The sequence below is a fragment of the Urocitellus parryii genome, chromosome 1 (assembly GCF_045843805.1).
Source record: "Urocitellus parryii isolate mUroPar1 chromosome 1, mUroPar1.hap1, whole genome shotgun sequence".
In the NCBI taxonomy this organism is placed as follows: domain Eukaryota; kingdom Metazoa; phylum Chordata; class Mammalia; order Rodentia; family Sciuridae; genus Urocitellus; species Urocitellus parryii.
The window spans coordinates 56,580,533-56,595,308 of record NC_135531.1 but is presented as its reverse complement, the minus strand read 5'-3'; the positions used below and the strand labels follow the sequence as shown (position 1 = coordinate 56,595,308).

The 14,776-nt window shown below is 38.1% G+C and overlaps 1 protein-coding gene across 2 annotated transcripts in view; it reads left to right on the top strand.

The window, feature by feature from the left end:
* Sv2c (synaptic vesicle glycoprotein 2C) overlaps positions 1-14,776 on the top strand; it is a 166,523-nt gene that overhangs the window by 122,853 nt on the left and 28,894 nt on the right. For both annotated transcript variants that reach the window (XM_026404115.2, XM_026404114.2), the window contains exons 4-5: positions 9,825-9,958; positions 10,413-10,502. In XM_026404115.2, the coding sequence (XP_026259900.1) occupies positions 9,825-9,958; positions 10,413-10,502 (224 nt within the window). The remainder of the gene's footprint in view (positions 1-9,824; positions 9,959-10,412; positions 10,503-14,776) is intronic.

Below are 14,776 nucleotides of genomic sequence, written 5' to 3'. Positions count from 1 at the left end.
AATAAAAGATCTTAGAACCAGAGAGAACTTCAGTCTTGGAATGAGCTGTAGTCAGTTATTTCATCTTTCTCCCTAATGTAAGAATTCTCAGTATTTAATGTTTTTGCCTGTAAATCCCCTAAAACTATAAAAGTTTACAAAGTGAACATAATTGATTTATTATTCATTCATGAATATAAGCCTTTTAAGTTTATATATATATATAATCTGAATGTTTATATATGAAAATAAATGTGTATTTTTCATTTTAAATAAATATTTGAGTAAAGAGAGGAAGAAAGTTAATGCATGGATTATATGCTATAATAAACATGAATATATAAAACATGTATCTATTAACGAGTTGACTTTACATGTATTTGTGATATGAGCTTCAGCTATATATGATCAAGATTTGACTGTCTTCTAAGTCCTCGTAATATAAATTTACTTTGAAGGGTTGGGGATATAACTCAGTAGTAGAGCGCTTGCCTAGTATGCACAAGGCCCTGGTTCAATCCCCCTGGACCACCAAAACGAAAAAAGAAAAAAAAATTTGCATTAAAGTCTTTGATAAAGTTTTGATTGCCCTATGTTATTGCAACATTAATGCTATATATCTGCAAAAGAAAATACTAAGGGACCTTTGTTTAAAACACAAAAATACATGTATACATTTTTATGCTAGTAGGGTTTTTCAAGTCCTCAGACTTTTTATTTCTCTCAGTGGAATTTGGGAAGTGCCATGCTTGAATTAATGTTCCACGCTGGCTCTGGGAACTCTTCGTAGAAAGGTCACCTCATTTCTGTTTGCATACATGGGGCAGAATAAATAACCTTGAAAAATAAGCTTATGATTTTTATGAATTTCAAAGGTCACAGGAAATCTGCTTCTTAGAAAGCACTATTAAAGGTCACAAGTCAAATACAGGAAGTAGAGGTACGGGTGACTTCCCTCTGCCGTGGGCCACTTACTTTGTGCATTCCAAACAGGACCAAAGCTAAGAAACAAAAATAGAGAAACAAGGAAGCCAGAGGCTAGGGTTTTAGCTTAGTGGTAGAGTGCTTGCCTAGCATGCATGAGGCCCTGGGTTCAGTTCCCAGCACTGAAGAAGAGAAGAGAAATAAAAAAAACTATTGGAAAGTTTGGTTTATAGCTTAAGGATGCTCATAGAGACAGATGACTGTTGTAGTCAGTTGGAATTTCACCTCTGGACTGTCTCCCTGGGACATGTAATTGGCCCTCACTTCCTGCAGGCATTATTATGTGCTGCAGGCAGATCCCTGTCAACTGTTTTAATGGTGATTGCCCTGTGCATTTCTGTTGGAAATAATGTTCACACACTGCAGCTCAAGGAGCAACTGACCTCTGCCCCAGGAATCCAAGATTAGGAAATGGGATCATAGGTCATGATTAAAGGTCTATGAATATTGTTCTCTTTCCTACCCAGAGAGATGAAGATTATCTCCAGCACTTTCCCCTTGGCATCCATAAATGTACACTGCATTGTCAATGTTCAGGTTTTTCACAGTAAGAATCAACAATATCAATTCAGAAAAATGCAAATGCTGAATTGTGGTGGACCCATAATTCCAGTTTTCTTCTCTCATCAGCACCTGAATCTCAGAAAAATTAAAAGATTACAACTCTGAAAAATATTTTATTCCTTTTTTGAGTAAATCAGAGGATAGGGTAACACAAGAGCTAAAAAATTAAAGAAGTCATGTCAAAAGTGAAAGTCCCCATGAGCCCCTACCCCAGCCCTGAGTAACCATTTAAGTAATTTAGTGCATTTTCTTCCCTCTTATTTTCTACAGCAGATTGTATGTTTTATGTGTATATAAAAATGAAATCACTACAATTTATACTGTTTGGAAAAAAGCTTTTTTTCTTCCACTGGAGTATATACCCTGGACATGTTCACTGTTAAATCAATAATTCTATACCATGGTTTATGTAACCACCTCCCTGTTGTCCCCCCACACACCTTTTATTGATTTATTTACTTACCTATTTTTACAAATTGAGAAGAAGATGAAAATTTCAACAACGGGGACTGTCCAGTTGCAATTGGTTAAATCTTATAGTCACAGATGATACTAGGTGCGTGACAACTTGAGTTTCAGGCCAAGGATTAACGTTTCATGCTGATTATATAGTGTTTATATTTTAAGCCAGAGGCATGTTGAAGTTATAAATTTTTATTTCTCTAGGAATAAAATCAGAAATTCATCTGATCATTGTTCCCTTCTTAAGTTTTTCTCACTGAAGAAAATGGATTTTGAACTACTTTTAAAGAGAAATTCAGTGGGCCGCTTGCCCTGTGAGTAAAGACCACAGACCAAAATATATAGATGATTTACTTCCTAGTTATTAAAATTGATCTCTCATGCAATATTTAAGATTTTTCTTTTGGAACGCTGGATCTATGTCTTGCACCTAAAATCTGCTTTCTTGCCAAAGACAGTTTCACTGAAAATATCTCATAACTGACAATCAAATTTAGAATAGTAAAGGAGGTTCCAAGACTGGGCTTCCAGGAGAGAGCCTAGAAAAGAATGCAAAACTCAGCATGCTGTGTGTGTTGTAGACTTTTGCCTTGGTACCTTGGAAAACAGACAACGGGGAGGCAGCTGGTTTCTGCAATCACAGAGCACATTAGCTTGAGGCTGGCAAATGGCCTTGATTATTATGCAAGACACATAATACTCTTATTAGTGCCACACTGATTAGAGCTGCGCAGTCACAGTTTTCTGTAATACTCTAATTGAGGTCCTTCCTCACATGGAATTTACATTATCTGTAGATAAATCCCACAATATGACATTTTAATGAGTATTTTAACAAAGTCCAAAGGACAATTAGAACTATCAACTTTGCTGGGATCATTTTTTTTTTAAGACAAAGAAGGCATGGTGCCAATGAAAAGGATTCATTTAAGAGAATCCATTTTACTAAGTGCAGATGAGTATTCGATAGCAACAACCCACTTTCCCAGTTAAATGCGGCCTGGTTTCACATTCCTGTCCTTCAATCTACTTCTGACATTTGTGGTTAGAGACTTTGTGTACGTTTTTTATTTTGGGTACTGGGGATTGAACCCAGGAGTGCTTAACCACCGAACCACATCCGCAGACCTTTTTATATTTTATTTAGAAATAGGGTCTTGCTAAATTGCTTAGAGCCTTGCTAAATTGCTGAGGCTGGGTTTGACCTCATGATCCTCCTGCCTCAGCCTCCCAAGCCCCTGAGATTACAGGAATGCAGTGCTACACCCAGCTTTTGTGTATTTCTTAAATTTAGATTTAATTCATCTTGAAATGGAGCTGGGGGGATGCTTTGGATTCATAGATGAGAAATGATGGTGGTCAGTGTTTTACTTCTTCATCCTTTTATTTGTTTTTAATGCACAGAATGGTATTTTTGTTTTACAAAGCATCTGTGGGGTCATTTCTCAAGACCCTCACTGTGATTATCTCCTATTTAGCCTTTGACCCCTGGTGATGGATGTTATAAGAGAGGAGGGGCATCCAGTTCCCTGGTCAGGACTCATGCCACTGCTCCCTAGGCTTTGTTCTCCCTCTCCAAGTCAGGCAGTTGTAACATTGTAGGAAAGGGACAGTCAATCCTAGCCAATCTCAAGAACTTATTAGGCACAGATTTTGATTCTCTATCTATCTCTGACAGTAGAAATTTTAGAATTTTCTTTCTTTGTTCATAAGCCCAAATCAGAAATGTGACCAGAAATCTTGAGAGTAGACCCCTTAAAATGTATAGATAGCACTGCCTCTTCTGTATTCCTGCTGCACTTTCTTTATAACCTGGTCCAGCATGGGTTGTATTGTTTATCATGTCTGTTAGCACATCTGCCTCATCCACTGGGCTCTAACCTCCTTGAAGTCTGGGAATCAGTTTTATTAGCCTCCATATCACAGCATTATGGCTGACACATATAGTTACTCAATAAAAGTATGAAGGAATGGACACATAGTAAATAAAAATATCTTCTTATAAAGCTAAACAGAAACTTATGACTCAGTTATTCCACTTCTACATATTTACACAGAGTACAGGAAAATTTTGATGCATGCAAAAACCTGTATGATATATATTTACATTATCTTTATTTATAATCATTGCAAACTGGAAACAGTCCAACAATCCTTCCACTGGTGAGTGGATAAACTAACTGTGGTATATTCACAAAATTGAGCATAACACTGCACAGAAAAATAAGCCACTGGTATGTGCAATAATTTACATGAATCTCTGATATGTAATGCTAAGTGTAAGAAGCATATTCAAAAAGTGAAATTCAGAATGATTCCATTTATATAACATTCTGGAAAGGACAAACCTACAGGAACAGAGAACAGAGGAGTGGTTGACCCCAAAGGTGCAACACAAAGGAAAGTTTCAAGGTGATAGAATTATTCTGTTTCCCAATTATGGTTGTAGTTACATGGCTGCACATTTGCCAAATGCAGAAAGCTAGATATCTGCAAATAATAAATAAATCTTATGGTATCTATATGAATTACCAATTCAATTTGAAAAAGCAAATCAAAATATTTTGCTATTTAGTGTGGATCCAGAAAAAAATTTAAAAGGAAACCACATATACACTCTGTGTGTGTGTGTGTGTGTGTGTGTATTTTCATTAAATAAACATTTAAAGAACACCTCCTATGGATCTGGACTTGCTAATGGCACTAGGGAGATATTGGTAAGTCAGAAAAGCAGGGATTCTGCTTTCCTGGAGGAGGAAAAGGACAAGTAATAAACATGTAAACTAATAAACAAATAAGACAGCTTTAGATAATGCTTAGGGATATCAAGACAATAAAACAGGTCTCCAGTGACAGAAAGTGGGATTTAATGTGTGGATCCCTCTGACCTTAAACTGATCCCTAGAAGGTGGAAGGAGACAGCCATCAATGCAAATATTTAGACAGAGCAGTCCAGATGGGGCAGATATCAAATGCTAAGGACTTGTAGGGGACTATAATCTAAATTGAGGTGAGATGTGCTGAGGACAAAAAACAAAACAAAACAAAACAAAAAAACACCTTACTTCAAAACTCAGAAAGACTGGCTAAAATACATAAACATACTTTTAAATGCATGGCTAGGTTTCTGGGGAAAAGGCTTAGCCCCAAAGATTAGAATTAGGATCTATTTTCAAAGAACTGCAGGCTGATCAGTGGAACTGGACCAAGTGAGGAAAAGGATCAGCTGAAGAAGATGAGCTCAGACATGTAACTAGGGATCAGTCCATGCAGGTCTTGGAGCTGTGGTAAGACACGTAGGTTGCAATTCATATGTGTGGGGAGTCTTTAAACAGCAGAGCAAAGTGTACTTGTTGATGTTTAAAAAATACAACTCTGACTACTATAGGGAAAGTGGACTATGGCAGACCAAGAGAGGCAGGGAGACCAGTTAAGAGGCTGTCACTGAAGATCAGGAAGCGGTCCATGTGAACTGGAACCTGTGTAGTACCACAGAGATAAGAAGAAATGGATGGTTTTGAGATAAATTTTAGAGACAGAACTTGCCAATGGGTTGAACATAGCAGATAGTAAGGGAAAATGGGGAATCAAGGATGAAATATTGAATGTTTTTAGCATGAATAATTTCTGACTGGCAGAGCTGGATTAGGAAAGTTGAGAGAGAAATGATAGTTTTTCCTTGGTAGTGTGGTCGAAAATCTAAAGTTCCATTTTGCATATGGTATATCTGAAATGCCTGGTAGGTATCTATCTCTGTAAAGAGGTAAATAGGCAGGTAGAGAGGTGGTTCTGGCATTCCAGGAAGAGAACAGGATACATTTTACAGGCAAAGACATGGAGAGGGTGCATGAAGTCTGGAGATAAATGAACCCACCTATAGACAGGGGAGAGAGTCGATGACAATATTGGGGTTTGCAGACTTTGGGGGACCAGCTAAGGAGAGCCAGTCAGGTGGGAAACAGAGTAGTACTGATGAGGAAGTTAAGGAAAACAAACTTTTCAAAAACAAGGGAATAGATAGCTGTATGAAATGATTTGGAAGTTTTGGGTAACATAAAGACAGAGAAGTGACTGCTAAATTTGGCAAAATTGGTGACCTTGACCAACCCCATTTGTGTGGAATTCAGGACAGAAGTCTGTTTGGAGTGAGAAAGTGGAGACAGTTGCTACCGATCATTCTTTTGAGAAGTGTTTGCTGTGACGAGGAAAGAGAAAGCAATGCAGCCACAGAAGCCTGTGGGGGCCAAGGAAGGGGTGTTACTAGATGCTGGGCGTGGATGTGTGGAAGGAACAGCTCCTGAAGTAAAGTAAGAAAACGTGCTGGTAAGGGCTGGAGAGGAGAGGTAGGTAACTACAGGAGTTCTGTCCCTGTGAGGAAGAGAAAGATGGGCTTCAGAGTCCACATGAACCAGTGGACCTTAGATTGGCACATGGACAGGTCATCTGCTATAGAGATGGGACAGGAGAAGGCGAATCAGGCTAGTGAGGAGTGAGAAGATGAGATGTATGTAGTTCTTTCTGTGTTTCTTTTCTCAAAGGATCAGGAAATGAGGTCAAGTATAAGGAATGAGATTGACGACTGGATATTTGGAAAGGGATGGACAAAAGGATTAAAAATAGTTTTGGAGCGTGGGAGAAAGGCATATTGCAAATAAATGAAAAGAGAAATGGGTGGACAACACATTCTTTACACAGAAAGAGGTCACCAAAATGCATGTGATTGTGCATGTATGGGTATATACACACATGGATACATGTACACCATGCAAGGAATAAGAAGACAGACTTCATGGCTAATGACATAGAGGCAGACCTGAGCAGCAATGAACCGGCTAATCTTCAGCTGTTCTAAACTGAGCAGAGCTGGCCTCTGGATCAGTTAGTTCTCTTCTGGTTTTATTTATTTATTTTTCTTTCAACTATTTATTATTTAGTTGTAGTTGAACACAATATCTTTATTTTATTTATTTATTTGTATGTGATGCTGAGGATGGAACCCAGGGCCTTGCACAAGCTAGGCGAGCACTCTACCGCTAAGCCACAATCCCAGCCCCTTATTTTTTTTATTTTTAAATTTACTTATTTATTTTAGTTGTCAATGGACCTTTATTTTATTTATTTATATGCAGTGTTGAGAATTGAACCCAGTTCCTTACACATGCTAGGCACTTTACCACTGAGCTACAACCCCAGCCCTCTCTTTTGATTTTACATTGTTATCTAATATCCTTGGTAGACTGAAACCTTCCCAACTGGAATCACTTTGTAGTAAGTCTCTTCATCCACTGATTTCATGTTCCAAAGCAACCTTCCTAAAACCAGCTGTTGAGAAGGAGCCTGATGGCTTTGGAGGGGCATCTGGAGAAATCTAGGCAAAAGCAGGGAGCCTGGAGTTTCATAGAGAATAGCTACAATTCTCCAACTTAATTTCACCCATCAAGCTAGTGAGGGAGCTGTGTCTGGCTTAGGTATGAAGTGTCTCCAAAAAGTGTTGTGTAAGACAGCACAGAAAATTTAGAGGGTGAAATGATCGGGTTATGAGACCCTTAATCCAATCAGCATGTTAATCCACTTGAATGGATTAACTGGGTTGCAGGTAGGGTGGGCTGGAGGAGGTAGGTCTCTGGGAGCATGTCTTTGGGGTATATATTTTGTCCCTGGTGAAGAGAGCCCTCTCTCTGCTTCCTTGTCACCACATCCTGAGCTACTTTCCTCTGTCACACCCTTCTACCTTGATGTTCTGCCTCATCTCCAGCACAGAGCAACAGAGTCAACCATCTGTGGACTGAGACCTTTGAAACCATGAGCACCAAATAAACTTTTCCTCCTCTACATTGTTCTTGTCAGGTCTTTTGGTCACAGTGGTGAAAAAGCTAACTACCACAAGCTGTAATTACAAAGAGGAGTGTATCAGTTTCCTATTATTGCTGCAATAAATCACCACAAATGTTTCAGCCTCAAACATTATAAATTTATTATCTTATACTTCTGGAGGTCAGAAGTTCAAGTACACTGGCAGAGTTTTGCTAGGAGAGGAGTCTTGGCCTTTTCTACCAGTCACCTGCATTCCTTGGCTTGTGGTCTCTGCCTCAATCTCCAAAGCAAGCAGCATGGTGTCTTCAAATCTCCCCAGTCCAACCTCAGCTTCCCTCCACTCCTGTCCTTCTCTCACTCAGATTCTCCTACTTCCCTCTTGTCCATTGAAGGACACTTGCATTTACACTTGGCCTCGTCACATACTGCAGGACAATCTTTCTCTCCAGATGCTTGACTTAATAATTCTTGCTGGGTCCCTTTTCATGTAGGGTAACATGTTCACAGACTCTGGAGATTAGGATGAGAATGTCTTTGGGGGGAGGAAGCATTATTCCATCTACAAGAAGCATCCAACTCTACTCACTGTAGTAAATTTCTCCTTTACAAACTTTACTTTCTGAACTAATATATTTGATCGATGGTACCAGAGCCTTCCCCCATTTGTCTTTGATCCTCTTCCTTGTACTTTACGGAATGTGCTCTAGCCTGAAATTTAACAGATCGCTGAAAGCTTTCATTTTTCTTCCAATGTTTAAAATAATAGAACCTAGAATGTCTTTTTTTTTTTAAAAAAAAGGTATTTATATGAAGCTCTGAAATCAAATTTGAAATAAGCAGTTATATTTCCCCTGTTCCATCATAGAATTTCTTCTGCATTGGATAGGTAAAACTTTTTACTTTATGCCACATAAAGCATCGAGAGCAATCATATTTCCATAACATTTATTTAAAAATTAATTTATCAACCCCCATAATATCCATATATTAAATTCCCAGGAAAATTTATTAATCTAAGATTAATATAGTATGTCACTGAGGCTTACATCACTTGTCAACAAAATCAGTGAGTGAGTGGGTACACACATGAGGCCATGTGTTGATATATAATTGTTTCAAATCCTGACAGGGAAGATTCTGATATGTGACTTCAGCTCTGTGGCCTTGAGGAAGTTATGTCACCTTCAGAATCTCACTTGGCTTTTGTGTGAACAGTGAATAATTATACAGCTCTCCTGGGACTGGGATGTAGACTACCTGACTTATGTTCACAGAAAGTCTTAGAAACACCAAGCCTTGCTATAAATTAGAATTTCACTCCACATAATTCATCTCTGCCTCTATAAATCTCCTCTGTGTTTTCAATTAGATTCGATACGCCTCATTACTTTGCATTTAGAATCATGTTTGCATTTTCCTTTCAACCATTTTAATATTCATTCAAAGATTGGCTTTTTGTTCTTAAAGGCATTTCTGTTTGCATCCCACTGTTGTTGTTTTTTCTATATTAAGATAAAAATTCTATTTGTGTTACATTTAGAAATCTTCCATTTCTGTTTGGAGCTGGGTACCACGCTCAGCAGACCCAGTGTTCCCTTGGCTGCTTCCTTTACTCCAACCTAACTGGGAGCCATGGATGCTGTCTACAGAGAGCCATTTCATGGCAGACAGCAGGGTGGAAAATAGTGGAGAGTGATCTGAAAGAACAAACACAAGATACCCAGCACAGTGACCTATTGGATGAAGCATTTTTCCCTAATTAATGTTGGCCTTTGGGATTTGATTATATATAAGCCCACAGGCACCCCCTACTTAGACCTGAAGCCCTTTGGGGTCAAGCATCTTTATTTCAGCACTGGCCCATGGTACACTTAAAACTGAGTTGGTCACCATGGCGGATCAGCTTGTTCCTCTGAGGACAGTAAAACTCGACTGAAAGATCCAAGGTGGAGATGCCAGGGGGACTCTCCTGACAGGCTCCTAGGGGAAGCCTTGCTCATTCTTCCCGTCTGCTCTTCCAGGGTGGAGCTTCAGCATGGGCTCAGCCTACCAGTTTCACAGCTGGCGTGTATTCGTCATCGTCTGCGCGCTGCCCTGCGTCTGTTCTGTGGTAGCCCTCACCTTCATGCCAGAAAGCCCCCGGTTCTTGTTGGAGGTAATGTTTATGACATATACTCAAGTAGCCCACATACACTGGGAGGACTTCCATGCTGACCCTAGGAAGTATGTTGGTCTCTTTGGCAGATAACAGTTTTCCTTCCTACATGGAACCATGGAGGGTTAGATTTCATGATGACAGGTTTTAAACAACCAATGTGTGGAAAAGCTGCCTCATGGCCAGAAATATTTATGTTCCTCCTTAAACAACCTTTCACTCAGTGAAGAGAACATGCCTTATTATTTTGTAAATGAAATTTTGCCATCCACATGGACTATTCCAAGTTACAGGCACACTGTTTGAACTGCTAGTGTATTCAATGACATCCAGATAATCTCTTGCCTTTGCACAATTACACTCTAGGTGGTCTGAGAGTACAAGATGGCTATTGGAAAATCAGGGGGTTCTATGTGTTTTGCTCCTAGAGCCTCACTGCCTGTACATTTCTTAGGTTGGAAAACATGATGAAGCTTGGATGATTCTGAAGTTGATTCATGACACTAACATGAGAGCACGGGGTCAACCTGAGAAGGTCTTCACGGTGAGTCTGCTCAGAGAATCTTCCACACCAGAGTCTGGGACAAATTTTCTGTCAAGGACCAGATTGTAAATATTTGGGGGGGGGTGTGTGCGCCCCATCTTTTTATTTATCAGAGTGAAACAATAGCAACTGTTCTTTTTCATAGACTTAACAGAGACTTAAAAAATTTTCATAGACTCAAAAAAATTTCAAGTCAATAAATAACATCACATATAAAGAACTTTACATGCATTATAAACAAACTCTGCCAAGTACTCAGCATTTTCTTTATTTTTGAATGGTTTAAATTTTAATTATTTGTGAAGTTAATAGCTACAACAATTCAGATTGTAAACATTTAAATTTTTTTAATTTTTTTTTAGTTGTTGATGGGCCTTTATTTAATTAATTTATTGATATGTGGTGTTGAGAATCGAATCCAGTGCCTCACACATGCTAGGCAAGTGCTCTACCACTGAGCCATAACCCCAGCCCCAGATTGTAAACATTTTAAACTTTGCAAACCATTTAGTGTCTGTCACAACTATGCAACTCCACCACAGTAATATAACAGCAGCTACAGATGATGTGTAAATAAATGAGTGTGGTTGTGTTCTAATAAAAGTTTATTTACTCAGAGAAGCAGAGGGCTGGTTTGGTCTGTAGGTGGTCAACCCTATCTATGACTAACTATAACTCCACGGCTCTGTGTTTGTTTAAAGAATACCACCACCCTGAGAGATGGGTTAAGGTAAAAAGATCACATTTTGATCTCAGACTTATTCTGACTCCCAGGCTCAGAACCAGAGGACAGGAGGCCCTTGGTTGTAGGGATCACCAACAGATACCGCTTGATTTGCTGTCAGAGGAGATCAATGCCTGTTGGGCCATCCCCTCTGCTCTGCCAGGCCACTGCTCTTGCCCGTGAAATGTATTTCCACCTGCTGCTCAGCCAAGAAGCACAGAACATCCTAATGCAGAAAGATTTTAAGTTACGAGACACTCCATTACCACAGAAAGAAAAAAAAAAGGTCAGATTATATGAAACACAGTGGCATTAATAATAATTCTAGTAATAATTCTCGTCACTAACCTTCCAGGGTGTTTCCCAATGACATACAACCCCTCCAAAGATAACCATTCATAGCAACTTTGTAGTGTTTTCTCCAAGATGTCAGGAATTATCCTTCATAATGCTGAGGCCCTAAGAAACATTAAGATACTTAGTAAAATTTTAAAGTTATTTACTAAGAGTTTTTTTTTTAATCCAGTAAAAAATGAGAAAACAGTTATACTAGAGGATCAAAGCAGTGTAAGTAAGCATGAAACTAATCTCAGGGTTTCCTGACAACCGAGGTAAAAGACAGATTTAATAGATTGCACAAGGGTTTTTTTCTGTTTTTTTTTTCATTAGCATATTATAATTGTACATTATAATGGAAGTTGTTATTAAATATTTATATATGCAAGTAACATAATTCATTCGATTTCCTTCCTTAATACCTCCATTTTCTTTCCCCTCTCCTCTGGTAGATTACATAGTTTTTGATATAAAGTAAATATTTGTTTTTTTTAAAAAAAGTCAACTTTAGTTCTAATTTGTGAAAAATTTATAATAATCTTACTGAGCAATGTAAGAGGTGTTATCTACAACAAAAACTTTACATAAAGGCAAATATTTTGCACGTGTCAATTTCTTAGGTCACTAACTAATCAGAATTTGAAAAAGGAAGGTAGTCTTGTGGGAAGCCAGAGAAAGATAATCCAAATATGTAGCTATACCTTATTGTGGCTTGATAAGAACATAAAAGATGAAAGAATCAAGAAATTTATTTCTAAATAGGTCTCATTTTATGATACATGTACACACATGAACACAAACATATATAATGAGTATCCCAATTTCACATTCTACTGACTTCACATTGTTCTCAGGATAAAGACAAAAATCCTCAATGTTGACAACAAGGACAAGACCCTCCTACTTTTCAGGTCCTCTCTATATATACACTCATCTTTCAGTCCCTAAGGTTTGCCATTCAACCTAATATGTCACAAACTGTTCTCTCTGCCAGGAATGTTCTTCCATCTTCTAGTTTTTATTCCCTATAAAGAATAAACTATATGGAAAGCCAGTCAAATTAATAAAAATTAATGCATGAAAATTTTTGGAAGGAATGATCGTTTTAAATCTTTTGATATACACAGTCATACAAGTAGACTAAAAATATTTTTAAACTTTGTTGTAAAAAAGTTTAAAAGGATGTTCACTAAAACATAAAAGGAACCTACGTAAGAACTTCAGTGGCTTTAATAGTATCAATTACAGTTGTTAAAACATGTAAAATGGACCCTGATTAAGTATCTTATTTATTCAGTTCATTCCTACTTAGGAAATAGATTTTTTTATAATGTAAAGATGTGCTTTAATCTGGCCTCTATCCAAATTATCAGATGTTAATTTCCAGAGGTGAGAATCCAACCAAGGACCTCTGTATGCTAGGCAAACACTACCACGGCCACCAACCTCACAGATGCTTCATTAGCAAAATTTTCTATGCAATGTGATGGAAAAATGAAGATCAGTAATGGATATCCCCCATTCAAGGCCAGGTGGCCTTTTAATAGGCCCTTCTTTTGAGTTAATGTACAGTAGCATTAACATTATTAACAGTTTTTAAAATTAAAGACTCATAAGGCTGGAGGAAACTTGAGATGTCATCTAGATACTTCATGTTATTTAACCCTTCTCATTCAGACAAGGATAAATCCTTATCAAAGACCTTCTGAGAAAGTGTCTCTGTAGGTTCTCATTGCCCTGCTTGCCTACCTTTTCTTCAAGAAGGCTTGAGTCACCAAACCTACTCATGGTCATCCTGGTTATTACATAAATGTTGAAAAAGAATAATGTGGAAATGCACCAAAAGAATGGATAATCTCCAAGTCTTTTACACATGACTTCTAAAATCATTACATGATTCTACCATGACAAATTTATCTTTTTTGTTTAGTTCTATATACAATACAACAAAGTGGTGTGCATTTTACCCAAAGTCTCCTCTTTAAGCTCTTCTTGATCTGTCCTTACCTTAGGTATTTTCCGAGACTTCATTTTCAGCTAACTTCTCTGTTAACCCCCTACACACTCTCCTTAATTGTTCTCAGCTATTTCGTCTGTCTCTGTCTCCTAATGCACAAATCTCCTAAGCTCCAGACATGCATGTTGAAGGGCTTTGTGAACATCCTTCTGTATCCAATGGCCCTTCAAACACTATGTCTCTAAACCTGAACTTACCACCATTATATCCAATAAATCACCATTTCCTCGTATTTCACCTCCTAAATTGCCAGTCATAATTTTCCTTACTTTCCAATTCTTACTGCCTCCAATTTGGCTCAATCTTAATCACTCAATGTCCTCTGACCTTGCACTATTTGCCCAAAATGCCAAACTCTGTTGTTAGCCACTACACCGTTTTCCCTCACATCTCCAATGTTTGTACATGTTATTTCTCCAAACAGTTTATACACTTAGCAAATATTATACTTCTCTGTCTACCTCAATACAAATTCTAGAGTCCATGAAGCTTTCTGATTTTCTCTTTCTGATTTTCATCAAATTGAATGTTCTGAACAGTATTTTTCTCATTCTATACAGACCTCCACATGAGCACTTCCACTCTCATGTGGTAATTGCTTGGAGGTTATGATGTTTCATGTTTACAGCTCCAGTAGGTGTCAATGAATGGATGAATGATCAAATGCTGATGAGTGGAGAAGTGGAAGCCTCTCAAAAATAAAACGTTGAATTATGAGAACATTCTTTGCCAGACTCAGTGGTGTAAGCCTATAATCCCAGCTGCTTAGGAGACTGAAACAGAGGATGGAAAATTCAAGGCCAGCCTGAGCAATTTAACAAGACCCTGTCTCAAAACAAAAAGGGATGGAGATGTAATTCAGTGAAAAAGCACCCCTGGGTTCAATTCCCAGTATTGACAAAAAAAAAAAAAAAAAAAAACCCAAAAAACTTGTGATAAAAAAAAAAACTAGAGTATCACAGAATAATCCCTACATGGGTTATTTTGAACTGATTATATTTGAAATTCCATATTTAACCCAGAAATAGACATCTTTGTTCACATAGCCAAAAAGAAACTACTGCCTGCCTGGTACAATTTGAAAGATGCTTAGGGTCCCCACATCCTCTCTGTTAAAATCCACCCTCAGTACCTGGATATTGAGGATGGCAATACAGTAGAATTGCTATCTGGAATGTTGACAGGCTTCCCAGAAAA